At 45.1% G+C, this 17,994-nt stretch overlaps 1 protein-coding gene across 1 annotated transcript in view; it reads right to left on the bottom strand.

Moving 5' to 3' along the window:
- The window catches only part of CSMD2 (CUB and Sushi multiple domains 2), a 621,436-nt gene that overhangs the window by 21,225 nt on the left and 582,217 nt on the right, over positions 1 to 17,994 (bottom strand). The window contains exons 57-61 of the mRNA XM_007453867.1: positions 11,280 to 11,453; positions 6,894 to 7,076; positions 2,834 to 3,010; positions 1,454 to 1,633; positions 892 to 1,065 (exon numbers count right to left, since the gene is read on the bottom strand). Coding sequence (XP_007453929.1) covers positions 892 to 1,065; positions 1,454 to 1,633; positions 2,834 to 3,010; positions 6,894 to 7,076; positions 11,280 to 11,453 — 888 coding nt within the window. The remainder of the gene's footprint in view (positions 1 to 891; positions 1,066 to 1,453; positions 1,634 to 2,833; positions 3,011 to 6,893; positions 7,077 to 11,279; positions 11,454 to 17,994) is intronic.

Below are 17,994 nucleotides of genomic sequence, written 5' to 3'. Positions count from 1 at the left end.
TTTTTTGTTTTTTTTTTTTTTTTTTTTTTAACAATAACCATAATTCGTTGTTAGAAAGCAATTCAGCTATTTCTCAAGACAAAAAGCAAGGTTTCTGAGTCCAGACTCAACCTGGAGCCTTTCTCTCTTCCTAATGTTTCCCTGGAGGAATACGAAGGTCTAAGGGGTTAACCACACACCACATGCTGCCTTTCCTGTGTCCACTTTTACTGGCCCTTGTCTCTGCTGAAATTTCCTGAACTGAAGTAAATTTTCAGAGGTCCCCAAACAGTGTCATGTGTAGTTGATAGTTTTCTGCAGCATTAGATAAATGCCAAGTAGAAAGAAAAAATAGGTCCTACTGTTTGTCCAAGTTCCAGAGCCAGATTATGGGGTAAGGCAAGAATAAGTGACCTGGAACCTGCTTCTCTGGGGAACTCGGTAAGAAATGAGCCCTGGCGTGGACTTGAGGCTCTTTGAGACACAATCGGGCCAGGTAGATCAGAAATAACTCTCTCACCAGAAAATCACAAGGGCCCCAGCGTCTCTTCTGTGCAGGGTATTTTCCTTGAAGACAGGCATGTTTCTAGCACTGCCCTGCTTGCCTGTCTATCACCCCAGCTTTGGGTTCTAGCGCATCCAGTTAACAACCTTTCAGGTTAAGAAAAACCTCCCTTATCTCTGGCTTAATTTCCTTCCACTGTGACTCCACACGGTGAGAGGAGCCAGGGCTCAATTAAGATAGTCTCATATTCTTCCTTTAAAATCCCTTCCTTCTTTAATAGTGTCTTTGACAAAACTCCTCCCTGATTTGGGGCCGGGAACCTCCACTCTAGGCCTCCCAGCAGCAGAGGAGGGAAGAGGATGGAGCCAGCAGATGGGATGCCTCGGAGGCCCCCGTGAGCGACTTACGGAAACACTGAGGCAGCTCTCCAGTCCAGGACCCGTTTCCCTCGCAGGTGAGCACCGCAGGCAGGGAGAGCTGGTACCCCTCCAGGCAGGCATACGTCACGCTTGAGCCCCACATGAAGTCGGACCCCACCACTTTCCCGTTGGGGATGAGCTGAGGTGGTTTGCACATGATAGCTGGGGGAGACCAAAGCAAGCTGAGTGCTGGGGCTGCCCCGGGGGGAAACCAGGCCCTGGTGGCCGCCGGCACTGATGTCACTGGCTCCCTGTGCCTGCTGGGAGTCTGGCCTAAGCGGCAGGAAGCAGGAACGCCCCCTCTTCCTTTGGCAGCTTGTTCTTTTTGCACCTTATGACAACCCACTCCTCTCTGCACGGCCCTGCCCTCAGTGTTCAAGACCCAGGACCTTCCCGCTCCCTCCCTGCAGATGTTCAGGGACCACTCCTCACCTTGCACACCCCCCAATAAGATGTTAGGGCTCTGCCTCATCACACCCTCCCTTCTAGATGTTCAAGACTTTTGTACTTTCTTTGCCCCTGTGTCCACATCCGAAGCCCCCAGACACACCTTTGCAGACTGGCTTGGTGCCGTTCCACGTCCGGTCCTTGGTGCAGCTCAGCACGGACACCCTATGTGACTCCATCATGTAGCCAGGGATGCACTGGTAGGTCACAGTTTTGTTGTACCTGAAGTCACTGCCCAGCCGGAGGCCATTGGCTGGAATCCCAGGGTCGCCACAGTTTATGACTAGGATGAGGAGATAGAGCATTGTTCACTCTGAGCACAGGCCCACTCCCACCAGCACCCCATCGCCATCCCTATCACTCCCTGCACGTGTCTGGGAAGGAAAGCTGTCAGGGTAGGGATGTCCTGTCCCCTCCCCGGCTCCTAGTTGGGCACCATCCATTCTAAGTCCCCGCAGCCAAGTCTGCTTGCAAAGGCTGCCCTATATCCCCCATCCTTGCCCGCACCATCCTTACTCACCCCAGCAACTTGGGCTGGGAAACCCATCTTTTTCATTTAAAGCCCACACCTCTAAGAGGGAGTATCCAGAGGTCTCATTTCATAAATGAGGCTGGGGTCCAAGGAGAGGGACGTTTCCAGGTTGAAGAGCTTAAGATGTGTTGACGGACCACATAAGACAATTTGTCGCCGGAAAGGGCATCTTACTGCCTGCTCTTCTGCCCAGGAGACCTCTGTGGGTCCAGTGGCCTAGGATCAGGGTCTTGTGACCGATGCAGCGGTCATACCGATATGTTATCAAGTGAGGCTGGGGCTTGGTAAGCTCTGGCCTCAGAACAAAAGTGAACTTGACAGGGAATTTCAAATGGAGCCTAAAATCACAGCTAGGATTTTGAAAGGGAGAATGTTGTCGGATTCCCTTATCTTATCACTTGCTTCCATCTGGGCCCCACAGTGATTTGCTTTTCAAGGAAAAGGGTCTGGAGCTGCCCTTAAGAGAAGCAAGAAAGGGGAAGCCAAGCTGGGGTGGGGATGGGTCCAAGGGAGAGAAGGAACTAACAAAGATGGTAGATGGCAGCAGCTTTAAGGTGGAAAGAGAATCAGGCTGAGCACTGGGGGTTTGCCCTAAAAGAGAAAAAGAAAGCCCAAGGAACTGGCTAGAGTCTGAGAGATAGCGAATAATTATATATTCTCAAGCTCTCTGAGCTTCAGTTTTCTCATACATAAAGTAGAGCTAATAGTATTTACTTCATGGGGTTGTGGTGAGAATCAAAGATGTGATGCATGTGAAACAAAGCACTTAGCTCAGTGGCTGTCACGTACTATGTGCCCAGTAAGTGGAGGCTATTTGTATGATTCTCATTCAGGGTCAAGTCCCACCATGTCAGCCAGCCTTCCCAGTCTCCTCCAGACAGCCTTCTTCTTTGGCACGGAGAAACCCGATTGCCTTGGCCACCATTTGCCATGGAGCCCAGAGGTTCTCACCTATGCACTCCGGGTCGCTGCCTGTCCAGGTGCCATTGACGGAGCAGTGCCGGCTGAGCAGGCCTGTGGCGTAGTAGCCTTCCCGACACTCATAGACGATGGAGCTGGAGAAAACCAGGCCATCGCTGAACATGACTCGGGCATTGCTTGGAGTCCCGGGGTTCCCACAAGAGATCACTAGGAAGCCGAAAGGACACATTATTCATCAGAACAAGAGCAGGCATCCTCTGGGGGGCTGAGCCCTGCCCAGAGTGGAGACCTTGTGCTACGTAAGGACCCTGTGGATTGAAATGTTTCTTGGGATGCTTTCATGTTGGATCATCTCCCTCTTAGAAGGGGAGGAGAGACCTGTAGGGATTTTTTTTATGATTTCTAAAAATTAAAGACTATATCTGCTTTATTATCACACCTAAAATTGTAAACAATTCCTTAATATCACCGAATGTCCAATCAATGCTTAGCGTTTCTCTCTATCTCTTTTTTACAGTTGATTTGTTTGAATCACGATCCAAATACAGTCCACACATGACATTTGGTTGGCATGTCTCTAAGACTCTGAATCCAGAGATTACTGGATTACCCTCTCCTACAATTTATCTGTTACACAAATCAGGGCATTTATCCAGTAGAATCTCCCACTTTCTGGATTTTACTAACTGCCCCAATGAGGCATTGTTCAGCATATTCCTCTGTCCCCTGTACTTACTGTAGTCAAGTTCTACTTTTTGGCAAAGGTACTTTTCAAAGGTTTTGTGTTTTTCTTACCACATCGCATCAGGAGGCACAGAATGTCTGGTTGTTTCCTTGTTAGTGATGTTGAGGCTGACCAGTGGGTCGGGTCTGCCTGCCTCATCTGGCATTATAAAATTCCTATTAGTTGTCACTTAATGGTTTTACCAGAAATTAAATATTGTTGACCAGATTCGTTATTTCATTAGGGGATAGAAATGGTGACATTCTAATTCTATAATTCTTTCTGCTTTAGCTAGTGTTTAAGAACTTGTCCATCATCAAATATTTGCCTACCCAGAAATAGAGTTCATATAGGATGGTTGGATTAATGCTTGATTTCTTTTTTTTTAAAATCAGACGTGAGAACAATGAGTTGGTTCCCTAGCAAGCTCCAAAGGACAATATTTGAATTCACAGATTTGAATTTATTTGCTATGTGTCCATCTGTTGCCTCTTTTATTCTTATTGACGCTCAAATTATCCCATCTTTGACCAGTGGGAGCCCCTTCAAGTTGGCTCCTGAGTTCCTTTGACATGACCCACTTGTGTTTGGTAGATTCCTTGTTGTAATGACAAGATTTTCCATGTTCACCTTGCGTATATCCTGCCCCAGTCCTGGAATCAGCCATTTCTCTAAAGAGCTCTGGTTCCTTTGAATGGGTGATGGATTTAAAAACTACAATCTGGGCATTAAGGGTACTCGTTGCTACTGAGCTGGTCATTGATTCTAGTCTATTCTAGTTATTCTAGTTATTGAAATAACTTTTCAAATTGAAAATACATTATGACTTTATGCTGATATTACCAAGCCAAGTTTAGAATTGAGTGTTTCGTTAAATTTTTGATTTTTATATGATATCCCTTTTATGTCGAAAATCTTGGTTCTTAATGACAATAAATATTTTTAACTTGTTTTATCCATATATATTATGGTATTATATACATAATAGTTTCAGAATAGTGATACCAGTTTTATTACTAGCAATATGATTGCAAAAAACAGTTTAAGATTTCATTGTAGTTCTTTGTCCTCAGGATATATGTACCATAGTCAGATTTCATTTTTTCAAGTCAGTTGAAATAATTCTCTGGGTTATTAAATCACCAACTTGATACATAGTTAAGTTCATTGGTTTCCATTTTGATTTGATATTTGGAGAGTACTTGTTTCTAATCTTTCATTTAATTTTATTTTGTAAGTATGTACAACATTTACATAGTCCCAGAGTCAGATCTACAAAATGATTCCTATGTAATTAGCACAACAGATAGGCCCTATCATCCATCCACTCAACAAGTATTTGTGCTGCCTAGGTGCTGGATATGCAGTGGTGACCAAGCCATGTCCCCTGCCCTTGAGGAGCCCAGTCTATCTTAAGAACCTACCTATAAACAGATGAATTAAAATATGATGTAATAAGTGCTACACTTGAAGGAAAAAAAGCACTAAAAAGAGAGCAGTTTATTGGGGCTGGAGATAAGAATTTGAGTAGAGCCTTAAAAGATAAGTGGGAGCTTGTCAAGGGAAGTCACAAAGAGCTGTGTACATGTTACACATACACTCACTCAACAAATATTTGCTTCCAGGTCCAAACTCTCAGCTGCCTACTTTCTGTTCCCTGAACACTCCTGACATTGATGGCTGACTCCATCCTGGGACCTGAGTGGCAAGAAAGGGAACCTGGGTCACAGTGGATATTTGAGAATATACTAAATTCTCTCCCTGACAAAACACTCTCTCAGTACCACAAAACCTCTCTTACTATGCCTAGGAAATCCTATAAAAACTAGTTTTGCACCCCGAGAAAGGCAGGACTTTGGACAGACAAGTGGGCGAAGGCACTGACTCCATTTCTATCATTGGTGTCCCCTGATCATGGGCCAGAGCATCTCCCCTTGCTCTTCAGGACTATGCCACAATCTCAATTTCATGCAGCCCATTCTCTAACCACTGCCTTTTTTATTTTTATTTTTATTTTTTGTGCTACGCGGGCCTCTCACTGTTGTGACCTCTCCCGTTGTGGAGCACAGGCTCCGGACGCGCAGGTTCAGCGGCCATGGCTCACAGGCCCAGCCCCTCCGCGGCATGTGGGATCTTCCCGGACCGGGGCACGAACCCATGTCCCCTGCATCGGCAGGCGGACTCTCAACCACTGCGCCACAAGGGAAGCCCATGCCTTTTATTTCTTTAGCTCGCTCCCTCTGGAATTTGTTCTCTGGTGATTGGGACCTATAATCCACTGATCCTACCACCTTTTCACAGCCTCTTACTCCACTCATAAACCCGTCCCCTCCTTACCCAGCTTAGATGCTAAGATTTATCATAATCACTGCTTTGTGTATACCCTCATCTTCCTTGCCACTTTCTTTCAATGTCTTAGTTGCCTAATAAAACCCCAACCCTACACCTAATGCTTCACCTACCCTGTGCCTGAAACTATGTAGCTAAATGTGTTTGAACAAAAACCCAGACCAATGCTGACTACTGTCACTTTATGTTAATGGCTCTTACCTTAATGAGCCCTTGGTGCTGCCTGGCAAGTATACATCTCCCTATTCCATTCCCACTCCTCCCTTGCTAGATGATGATTTCATATTGCGTCCTTCCTCTTCCAACACCTCAGTCAATCTTACTGTTAAACTGCTTCCTAACTAGGAGAGTGCTATGCAGGTTGTATTTTAGAGAGGTGGGGAGAGAGAGGGAGAGACAGAGAGAGAGAGAGAGAGAGGGAGAGAGGGAGGGAGAAATTTGCGGAGCAGGTACAAAACGTTGGACTTTAGGGAGAGAGGTTTTAAAAAAGTTTTGTTTTGTTTTTTTCCAGAAATTTAGGAGTGCTTGGAGAAATATATTTTCTCTATTGGGCCTACCTCAGGAACCATCATTAAGAGCTTATATTACTTTTAAAGGATTTTTAAAAGCTGGATCTGTATTTCTTTTGGCACTTTGGATGCTATTTAAACGCAGTGTTTTCCCTTAAACTGTAAGCTCCAAGAGGGCAAGGTGGGTCTGTCTCCATCACCATTGTGTCTCTAGCCTATACTACAGTATTTGGCACACAGTTGTTGAATGAAACTGTATGGAAATAAATGCACAAATGTGCTTAACTTAGTTTACCCTGGTGTCTTCCCTTCTTAGGTAAGTTTGCCTTTGGATTACTAATGAGATGAACATGAACTCTCTGTTGATGCCCACTCTTCACCAGGCCAAGGGTTCAAATGGGGCCCTGCATTTTATCTGTGTATGTGAGGGCAGGTGCTAGGGAGTAGGAAAACGGGGGAAGATCCTGGGGCCGGCAGAGGGGAGAAGCAGAATGGTCACATACATTACCTCCACACTCAGGCTGCGTGCCACTCCATGAGCCGTTGGCTTGACAAGTTCGCTCTGACGATCCCCGGAGCACGTGGCCAGCTTCACAGCTGAAGCGTATCAGGCTGCCCGGGGCAAAGCTGTCTCCCAAACGGATGCCATGGGCTGGGATGCCAGGGTCACCACAGATTCCCATGCTGGTTCCTATGGACCAGAACCAAAAAACCCCGTTGTTTTTAGCATGGCAGGAAAGGGAGTGGAGAACTTGGAGAGAGAAAGATGCTGGGCTGATGCTAAGGAAGGGCAGTGGGCCCTAAGAACGAGGGCGGTGAAACTGACCGTGTGTCTAGCCTGAGTCACCAGGATAGGCTCCTGCCTTAGCGCTCAGTGGTCGAAGGACACAGAGGGTTGAGGTCATGTGTGGGTCCCCGGGGACCACGAGGCAAGGGAAGAAAGAAGGCAGAGGGGAAGCCTTGTGGAGGAAGTTATGCCTTTTAGTTCTTTGGCTTGTGCCAGCGTGGGATGCCCGTGGTCCAAGCTGGCCTTCTCCCTTTCACCTCTTCTCCACCATCTGTTGATCTGGCACCCTCTCCATCACCAGTTCCACTGTCTTAGCTCAGATGCGCAACGTCTCTCTCCTGAACTACGTTGCCGGAGCCTCCTAACTAATGTCCCTTCCTCTCAAACTCTCCCTCTAGTCTATCTTCACTTATTCCTTAAATCTTAGCAATGAACAACCACAGCCACAATCTGAATTTGGTTCTTTCCTGCTGCATTATCTCTACTGGCTTCCCACTGCTGAGAGAAAAAAGTTCCAACTTTTTAGTAGAGTTTCTGCTCAACAGCCCAGCTTGAACCTTGCTGCTGAATTATCTCTACTGGCTTCCCACTGCTGAGAGAAAAAAGTTCCAACTTTTTAGTAGAGTTTCTGCTCAACAGCCCAGCTTGAACCTTGATCCTGGGCCTTTAATTGAGGATTTCCTATTCACAAATTGTGCAATACAGGTGAGCTCTAGATTAGATATCTTAGATCCCTCATTTCATCCTTTCTTTGCCCTATGCCTCCTGCCATATTTCTGCATTTATCTGCCTTATTGTGCAAACCCAACTCAACCCAGGAGAGTTTTAAGGACCCAAGAGGTGGGGGAAGGTGGAGAACAGGAGACAAAGCTACATGACCTAGTGCCTGTGTGAACCAGTGCATCTCAGAATACGGAGATGCACGGGAGACACCACTGGATCAGCCTAGGCCATGGTAAGCTTGAGGAAGGAGGAAGAAAATGAAGGAATAAATGGCAACTCCATGAGAAGATAAAAGTTTCCCACTGATGTGGAATGCACCTCCTCGTGGATCCACGTGTGTAGGCATCGATAGTAACATCTTGACCACAGGTGGCTTAAGCCATGTGTACCCCACCATCCACTGTTGATGTATCTTCCTCTCAGTTTTGGGATTATTTCCTTTTACAGTCTAGTCTCAGAATATGAGAATACCACATAACCCCATGTTCCCCATTCTGCTCCTTACCATGGAAGGGCGATTCATTCAGCCTTCAACTCAAACACTTGAAAAAAGAAAGCCTGTCACATTTGGCCAGGTTTTCTTATCTTTTGACGTTTTCCAGGATGTAGCTCATGCAACAGGCAGTACAGGGTCCCCTTGAAGGCAGCCCTGATGGTGAGTCGCTCTCTCTCCCTCACTGGCTAGCTGGCCTCAGCTGAAGCCAGCACTATTACACAACAGGCCTAAGGGTGGCCTCCCGGGTCCTGGGCATTGTCGGACAGAACAGTCCCCACTGCAGTGTTTGGCCTCTGTTTCAACGATATAAGGAAGTCTGGGACAGAACTGTACCATGGGGGCAGGTGGCAACTGTTGGCTCTTTACTGAAGAGGTACATCAGCAAGATGATGACACTGCAGAGGTAGGCAATGAAATTCCGGAAGTGCGTCTCAAATGCCAGAAATCTCTGCATGTTCTTTATGGCCCAGGGACTTACGACTTCTGTTATGCACCATCTGGGTGCACTGACTGTACAGAATGAGGTTTGAAAATCTGACCCTGGAACTCCTGAATGTGTATCTTTTAAGACTGACAGGAGATGATGTTGCAAAAGATGATATCTGTATCACTGGTGGAATTATATCCCACTCACTAGTACAGATCTAGCGTTACTTCCTAATCACCTATTTTTTCCACCTTCACTTCCTTATCTAAGGTATTTAAGATTCATTCATTCCTCAGCCTTAGTACTTATGGAATCCCTTCTACTCCTGTCCTCAGAGGTCTCCAGGAAAGCTCTGCCCATGACACTGTTCTCCTAAGTGTCTGTCGTCCTTGAGGAAGACACGGGAGAAGTAAGATTGCAAACTATTCTTCAGAATATTCAGGATTGGGGATCAAACAGCTCAACGCAACATATCCCCTAATGAGTGAGGTCCATGTCTTCTGAAGGTTCTTTTCTGCTTCTTACTTTTTCATGTTCCCAAGGTGTCAGCTTGTTTCTAGTCTCCCCTTGACCTTTGATGTGGCCAAGGAAGAGTCCCTTCTTCCACATGCAGAGAACCAGGACTTAGGTAGTCACAAAATTATGAAATCTCAGGGTTGAAAAGGTATTAGAGGTTTTCTAGCTTCGATATCTATAAGAATTGTTTCTGGAATACTTCCACTCTGTCATTTCACAGCCTTTGCAAAAACAACTTCAGAGAAGGAAAATTACAGTTTGGGAGAAAAGACTTTGGATTCTGTGCTTTTGGGCCAGGAGACTCACTGTGTGGTTGGGTTACATATGCTAATGGGTAGGAGACGCTGAAGCCTTTCTTTCTGACTTCTTTCTCCCCTACCTTGTACTTCCTTTTCCCATGGAGAACATAGATTCCCCCAATACATCAAACAGACCTTAAGAACACCATTAGTCCCATGTCCTAGAGAAACGTCTAGAGGGAGGACTTTAAGCAAAAGGGACTGTTCACCAAAGAGACTGAGGCAAATGCATGCTTGGATGGGCATTTGGATGCGAAATGCATGCCTTTCTTCTGTGGAATATTTCTTCCTCCTGGAACTTGCTCTGTGGACAACTCTGGAGGCCTCAATATACATGATCCTTGTCGTCCCCATGCCAGCCGCCCCAAGACACTTCCAATACAAGTCCAAACAGACAGGAGTCTGGGGCCCAGCTAATAGGCTAAAGGAGTCCCCGTGGCTCATACATAGTCCTGCCAGTTCATGAACTGGGTGATTAATGAGATTAATGAGGGTGAGAGGCCAAAGTCTTGGGTGTTAACAGAGTGATGTGTCTGGGATTGTCCTGGGCAGCCCACAACCCTTTGAAACAGTGGCCAGTGCTTCGGGAATTTCTTTCCTAGGAGCCCTAACTAATACCTGGTGGGTATTCTGGCAGTGCCCTAAATTTTGGAAGACAGGCTCATCTGGGAACTTCAGACTGCAAGGGCAGCTGCACATCTTGTGGGTGAAGTCCCACTTTGAGGAGAAGGCTTCTATATTAGGAGGAGGTCAGGATCCTTACCTCTAGAGGGCATCTGGCATGGGAAGGCATAGGGGTTAATTTCAGTGCCATGGTAGGTCCCCTGAGGAACATCAAGCTACATGAACAGCTGCTCTCTTGTGGGCAACATCCCATGTGGCATCCCTTCTTGGGGCCAGGCAGGCTCACCCCAAAGAAAAGAAAGCTGTGGGGTGCTAACTTTTTTGCTTAGTGGTTTCTTCATTGGTGGCACAATTCAATTTCAAATATTTTGTTCTTTTATGACATTACAGATGAATATCTGGAAATATGGACACGGGAGCTTTGGCAGTTCCCTACATGTGCTGTGTTGATAACATCTCTCTGTGTCCCCATAGAGATTAACAGGAAAACAAACTCATTCATAGGAAACGTCTGGGGGCTGGTGTGTTAGTGCTAAAGGGAAGAACTGTATTCACTGGGCAGTCAGGACACAGGACAAATGGGAGAGGCGGTGATACAGAAAGGGAAGCAGGCTGGGGCCCAGGAGTCCCAAACAGGGAAGAAGAGAACACAGGAGGGGGTTTGGACCTGGGCTGAACAACAGGAAGGCTTGGACTATTCCTGGGACCTCATGGTGATAAGGTCTGGACAGGACTCTGGCCATAGGGTGACCTCACAAACTGCGTCTTCGCTAGTTTTGCAGTCTCTTGGCTGTATGGGCTTGGCCAGCGCTGACTAAGGGCATGAAGCTGGGCTCAGACCACCAAAGGCGGAAGTCCAGTTGGGACCTCTGATAGCCGTGCTCTCTGCCTGGGAGGGATGCAGAGGGTTCAAAAGGTCTGCTTCCCTCCCGTCCATCTGTCACACTCACACCCTCGGGAGCTCGCTCGCCTCCCAGCCAGGTGTTCCTTTGGACCCCCTTCCCCCACACCAGAGCCCATACCTGAGCAGTGGGGGAGGGATCCAGTCCAGTGTCCGTCCAGCCCACACATTCGGGTGGCATTTCCCACTAGAGTCCGCTTGCTGGTGCAGCTGTAATGCACGACCGCCCCTGCGGTATAGTTGTCCCCGGACATCTGGGAATGGGGCGGGGAGCCCGGATGGCCACAGGACACCACTGTGGGGAAGGGCAAACATCTCAGCAACTCTGCACCAGGATGGATCATCATCACAGGACACGTGCTAGGCTTTTCATGGCGACAGGCAGAGAAGAAGAGAAGCTGGGGTATCTACTGAAGCAAACTTCCTGCTGGCACACCCACTCGGCATCAGCAGACAATGCCTACCCACCTCGCTGTCCAGTTTCTGTATCTGTGAACTGCAGAGCGATATCTGTTGTTTTAAGAGCTGAATGAGATAATACATGTGAAACTGCTTAGCACACAGTAGGGACACAGTAATATCCATTTCTTCTCTTTCTTGCCTCTTGTGCTCACCTCTCCCTATTTCCTCACTGCCGTAGGACATTCCAAGAGGTCTCTGGCAGAAAGGTGGTACGTATAGTATACCTATAACTACATATAAGTCATACAGAGAAAGACAAATGTCATATGATACCACTTATATGTGGAATCTTAAAAAATGGTACAAATGAACCTATTTACAAAACAGAAATTGAGTCACAGATGTAGAAAACAAACTTATGGTTACCAAGGGGGAAAGGAGGGGATAAACTGGGAGACTGGGATTGATATATACACACTACTCTATATAAAATCTGTAACTAATAAGAACCTACTGTACAGCACAGGGAACTCTATTCGGTGCTCTGTAATGACCTACGTGGGATGGAGTCTAGAAGAGAGTGGATATATGTATATGTATAACTGATTCACTTCGCTGTACACCTGAAACTAACACAACATCGTAAATCAACTATACTCCAATAAAAAATTAACTAAAAAAAGGACAAATGGGTGATCTGTCATCCTGAGACTGTCGGCATTGGCCACAGGATCCAGAATGAGGGCCAGTTAGAGTCCTCTCCAAAGGCATCTCACAGCTGCCCACATCAGTTGTCTCCAACTTGTCCTCTTCTGTTGCACGTTCCCTTTCCTGAGACACCAAAGTGTAACTGTGGAAACCAGTGATGGGGTTAGAGCGCAGAGGTGAGGTGTACGGGCCACAGGGCAGGACAGTGCCGTCGATGTCGCTGGGTTTGCCCTGCCATTGTTCTTGCCACGGTCGATCCCAGGCTCTTTTATTTACTCAACTCATATGCATTGAGTGTGAGGCACTGTTATATGTGTTTGGGAGAACAAAGTCCATGTTCTCGTGGAGGTTATGTTCTAGTGAGGATGAGTGAATAAGAAAACAGGTAATTCTAGGGGTTGCTATGAAGGAAAATAAAGCTGCATCAGGAAAAGTGTGCTCAGGGTGGGATAAGCAGCTGTTTTTGAGTAGGATGGTGATGGTCAGGGAAGATCTCTCTGAGGCAACATTTGAGCAGTGATCTGAGTGATGTGAAAAGGTCAGCCATGTGAGATCTGGGGGAAGAGCATTCTGAGGGAAGGGACATCTAGTGGAAAAGCCCAGAGGCCGGAAGGAGCCTTGGGTGTTCGCGAAACAGCAAGAAAGCCAGGGTTGCTGGAATAGAACGAACAAGGAAAGAACTGAAGGAGACATGGGTGGAGAGGTTACTGGGAGCCAGATTATGGCATAGAATTTGGACTTTATTACAAGCATGATAGGACCCCACTGGAGTGATATGATCTGATTTACATTTTAACAAGATCATTCTGGCTACTGTGTGGAGAACATTCTAGGGCGGGGCAAGAAAAGAGGGGGCTGATGCAGTAGTTCAAGAAGAGATGATGGTGATTTGGACAGACTAAACCTTGGGGTCTGGCATGCAACTGGGAAGGATATGTACTCTGGTGGCCAAAGGGCTGGCTGTCTGTGAAGACGGCCACCACAACTCATCCCGGCACAGGCCTACCACTCTTCCCACTCCCAGATGTAGAGTCTCTTATTTCCTCCCTCCTTGAACCTGGGTTGGTCTGGGACTTGCTTTGATCAACAGAATGTCATGGAATGGGGTTTTAGGAGTTCTGAGCTCTGGCTTAAGAGATCCTTTAACTTCCTCTTTTTTCTCTAGGAACCCAGCCTCCAAGTAAAGAAGACCATGTGTCATCCTGCTGGAGAGAGTGTCCGCGTGGAGAACAGCCAGCTGCAAGTCCTCAAACATGTAGGTGGGGTCATTTTGGATCCATTTTGGATCCTCCAGTCCTAACTGAACCATGTTGGGTGCAGATGAGCCAGCCCTGCTGGGATGGTTCATTTTATGTATCAACTTGACTAGGCCACAGGATGCCCAGATATTTGGTCCAACATTATTCTGTCTGTATCTGTGAGGGTTTCTGAATGAGATTAACATTCGAATTGGTAGACTAGACTGAGTAAAGCACATTGCCCTCCCCAGTGTGGGTGGGCCTCATCCAATCTCTTGAAGGCCTGAATAGAACAAAAAGGTGGGGTAAGAGAGAATTCTCTCTGCCTGTCTTTGAGCTGGGACATCAATATTCTCCTGCCTTGGGACTCAGACTTGGACTGGAATTTATACCATTGGCTTTACCTAGTTCTCAGGTCTTCAGACTCAGACTGGAACTATGCCATCTGCTCTCCTTTGTCTCCAGCTTGTGCACTACAGATCTGGGGTCTTTTCAGCCTCCAAAACTGTATGAGCCAATTCCTTATTATCTATCTATATATCTATATTTGTATCTCTATCTATATCTATAAGGAATTGGCTCACATGATTTTAATATATATTATATATATTTAGAAGCAGATATATAGATGGCTCATGGTTTCTATAGGTACAGATATATAGGTATAAATCATATATCTAAATCTATACAGATATAGATCTTATTACATATCTATATATACTATATATTCTATCTATCTATAAACTATATGTAAAAAATATATATATATCCTATTGGTTTTTAATTCTGTTTCTCTGGGGAACCCAGATCAATATATCTGCTAAGCTTCACCTAAATTCCTGACCTTTAGAATTGTGAGAAAACAAAAATAGATGCTATTTTAAGTTTTGAGATGGCTTACTACACAGCAATAGGTAACTGATACAGTGAGTTCCAAGTATTACACTATCTATTCCTCAAGACAACCCTATGAGGGGGTTGTTTATCTCCACATTCCTGATGAAGAAAATGAGGCATGGTGAGGCAGAGTAACTTCCGCAAGGTCACAGGCCTGTTCACCAGTAGAATTATTTCTTGAAACCTGGCAGATTGACTCCAGAGGGCACACTCTCAAGCACTGTAACTGACTCCCTTCTGCAGTACTGCTTTAATACTGCTGACGAATTCTCTCCTTCTGGAAGGAATGGAGTCCCCAATTATAATTTAAATGATTCTATGACTGTTTATTAGAAATTTCTGGACTTCCAGAAATTGTCCAATTTTAACTCTGAAATGATTTTTCAAAAGAATTATTTTTTTAATGGAAATGCAACATACATATAGAAAAACACAATAACCATAAAAACAGAGCTTAATGAATTGTCACGAAGTGAATACACTACCCAGATCAAGAAAAGCATATCACCAGTGCCTCAGAAGCCCCTCCATGCCCTCTCTCTATCACTATCTCTCTTCTTCCCTCCTCAAATTAAACTACTCTCTTGACTTCATACACCATTAATTAGTTTGCCTGTTCTTGAATTTTATTTAAATGGAAGCATATAGTATATATTCTTTTGTGTTGGCTTCTTTCACTCAACACTATGTCTGTGACATTCGTCTATGCTGTGTCTAAGAGTAGGTCATTATCATTGCTGTATACCAGGGTCAGCAAACATTTTCTTTAATTACTGTCCAGACAGTAATTATTTTAGGTTTTGAGGCTACATACAGTCTGTGCTGCATATTCTTCTGTTTCTTTTTTTTTGTACAATATTTTAAAAGTATTAAAAATAAAAACTCTTCTAAGCTCAAGGGCCATACAGAAATAGGCCATAGGCTAGATTTAGCCCAGGAGCCAAAGTTTGCTGACTTCTGCTATATAGTTTACCATTTGCGTTAGTTATCTCTTCCTGTGTAACAAATTGCCCCAAAGCGTAGACAACAATAAATGCATTACTGATCATGGTTTCTGTGGGTCAGGAATTTGGGAGTGGCTTGGCAGGTGTTTCTGACTCAGAATCCCTCATAAGTTGCAGCCAGGATGTTGACTGTGGTTGCATTCATCTGAAGGCTTGACTGGCTTCCCCCAGAGTGACTGATCCAAGAAAGCCAGGTGGAGGTGGGATATCTCTTATAACCTAGCTTTGCAAGTCACATCACTTTACACAGACCAACCCTGGTACAATGTAGGAGTATGCTACATAAAGGTATGAATAGGTTGACTGTCACACCACTGTGGGACTATACCACATTTATCATCCATTTCCTATTGATGGATGTTTGGGTTGTTTCTGGTTTTGGACTCATGAATAATGCTGATAAGAACATTTCTCTTCATGTCTATTAGTGTACATATGTACACATTTATGTTGGTTACCCATAATGATTTCTGTGACAGCAGCTGGTTGTTTTTTCTGATGTTCTTATTTGGCTTTAAAATGTTTCTTTGGGGAATTTGAGGATAGTGTTCAATTATGGTAATATCTAATAATCTCTAAAAATGTATATGCAGTGCCAGAAATTATTTTTTCATTACTGGCTTGATCTAGCTACTTGGGTGTCTGCAAAATTAGCAAAAATACAGTATACTCTATTGTTTTATTCCCTTCCTGTGGTTTGTTCTTTTAAAGGAGGAAAAAGTCAACAATAATGATGCTTGTGACAAAAGAAAAATTAATGACAATACAATTTGCCTGCTATGGATAAGGAGAAACAAGCAAAGGACATACGATAACAATAAAGAGAAACAACATGCATTCATTGCATATTTGCATACAAATCTAGAAGGCGAAGAACAAAGACAAGGTGAATAGCTGTTGCTGCATTTCTCAGTTTGTCGATATAAAAGATTAATGTTTTTAATGTTCATGCCCATGTCCAAATGGGATCTCTTTGGATCATTTCAGTTTCTGCAGTGGCTCTCTAGCTGCTAACTACGTATTAAGCTTAAATGTGTACATGGGTTTCCGCAGAGCTGGAACTCCTGGCGGCTCGGGGTCTATTCCCTCCGCCGTCATGGAACTGCCCTGGAGCCCGAGGGGAGGGCGGCCTCACTGAGGGTGCCAGCTCTGGATGGGCCCCAGGGGCCGAAGCCGCGACAGTCGTGTGGACGGCGGGCCATTGTTTCAACAAGTAACTTAAAGACAAAATGGAAAAACAAGGAGGTTTGTGCCTGAGATCATGTTGATGTGAACCGGGGATGGCCACCTTGTGCCAGCCATGTGGATGAAAGGCTCTTGGTGCTGCAGCCAGGAGTCAGTGCTGTGCCTCTGAGGTGGGAGAGCTAACTTCAGCACACTGGTCAACAAGAGACCTCCCAGCTCCACATAATATCGAACGGCAAAAATCTCCCAGAGATCTCCATCTCAACGCCAGCACCCAGCTTCACTCAACGAACAGCAAGCTACAGTGCTGGACACCCTACGCCAAACAACTAGCAAAACAGGAACACAACCCCACCCATTAGCAGAGAGGATGCCTAAAATCATAATAAGTCCACAGACACGCCAAATCTAGCCTCATACACCACAACACAGCCACTAGTCCCCTCCACCAGGAAGCCTACACAACCCACTGAACCAACCTTAGCCACTGGAGACAGACATCAAAAACAACGGGAGCTACGAACTTGCAGCCTGCAAAAAGGTGAACCCAATCACAGTAAGATAAGCAAAATGAGAAGACAGAAAAACACACAGCAGATGAAGGAGCAAGATAAAAACCCACCAGACCTAACAAATGAAGAGGAAATAGGCAGTCTACCTGAAAAAGAGTTCAGAATAATGATAGTAAAGATGATCCAAAATCTTGGAAATAGAATGGACAAAATGCAAGAAGCAGTTAACAAGGACCTAGAAGAAATAAAGATGAAACAGACAATGATGAACAACACAATAAATGAAATGAAAAATACTCTAGATGGGATCAATAGCAGAATAAATGAGGCAGAAGAACGGATAAGTGACCTGGAAGATAAAATAGTGGAAATAACTACTGCAGAGCAGAATAAAGAAAAAAGAATGAAAAGAACTGAGGACAGTCTCAGAGACCTCTGGGACAACATTAAACGCACCAACATTCGAATTATAGGGGTTCCAGAAGAAGAAGAGAAAAAGAAAGGGACTGAGAAAATATTTGAAGAGATTATAGTTGAAAACTTCCCTAATATGGGAAAGGAAATAGTTAATCAAGTTCAGGAAGCACAGAGAGTCCCATACAGGATAAATCCAAGGAGAAATACGCCAAGACACATATTAATCAAACTGTCAAAAATCAAATACAAAGAAAGCATATTAAAAGTAGCAAAGGAAAAACAACAAATAACACGCAAGGGAATCCCCATAAGGTTAACCGCTGACCTTTCAGCAGAAACTCTGCAAGCCAGAAGGGAGTGGCAGGACATATTTAAAGTGATGAAGGAAAAAAACCTGCAACCAAGATTACTCTACCCAGCAAGGATCTCATTCAGATTTGATGGAGAAATTAAAACCTTTACAGACAAGCAAA

Source organism: Lipotes vexillifer, unplaced genomic scaffold (assembly GCF_000442215.2).
Source record: "Lipotes vexillifer unplaced genomic scaffold, Lipotes_vexillifer_v1.1 scaffold213, whole genome shotgun sequence".
Taxonomy (NCBI): Eukaryota; Metazoa; Chordata; class Mammalia; order Artiodactyla; family Lipotidae; genus Lipotes; species Lipotes vexillifer.
This window is presented reverse-complemented; position numbering and strand designations above follow the sequence as displayed.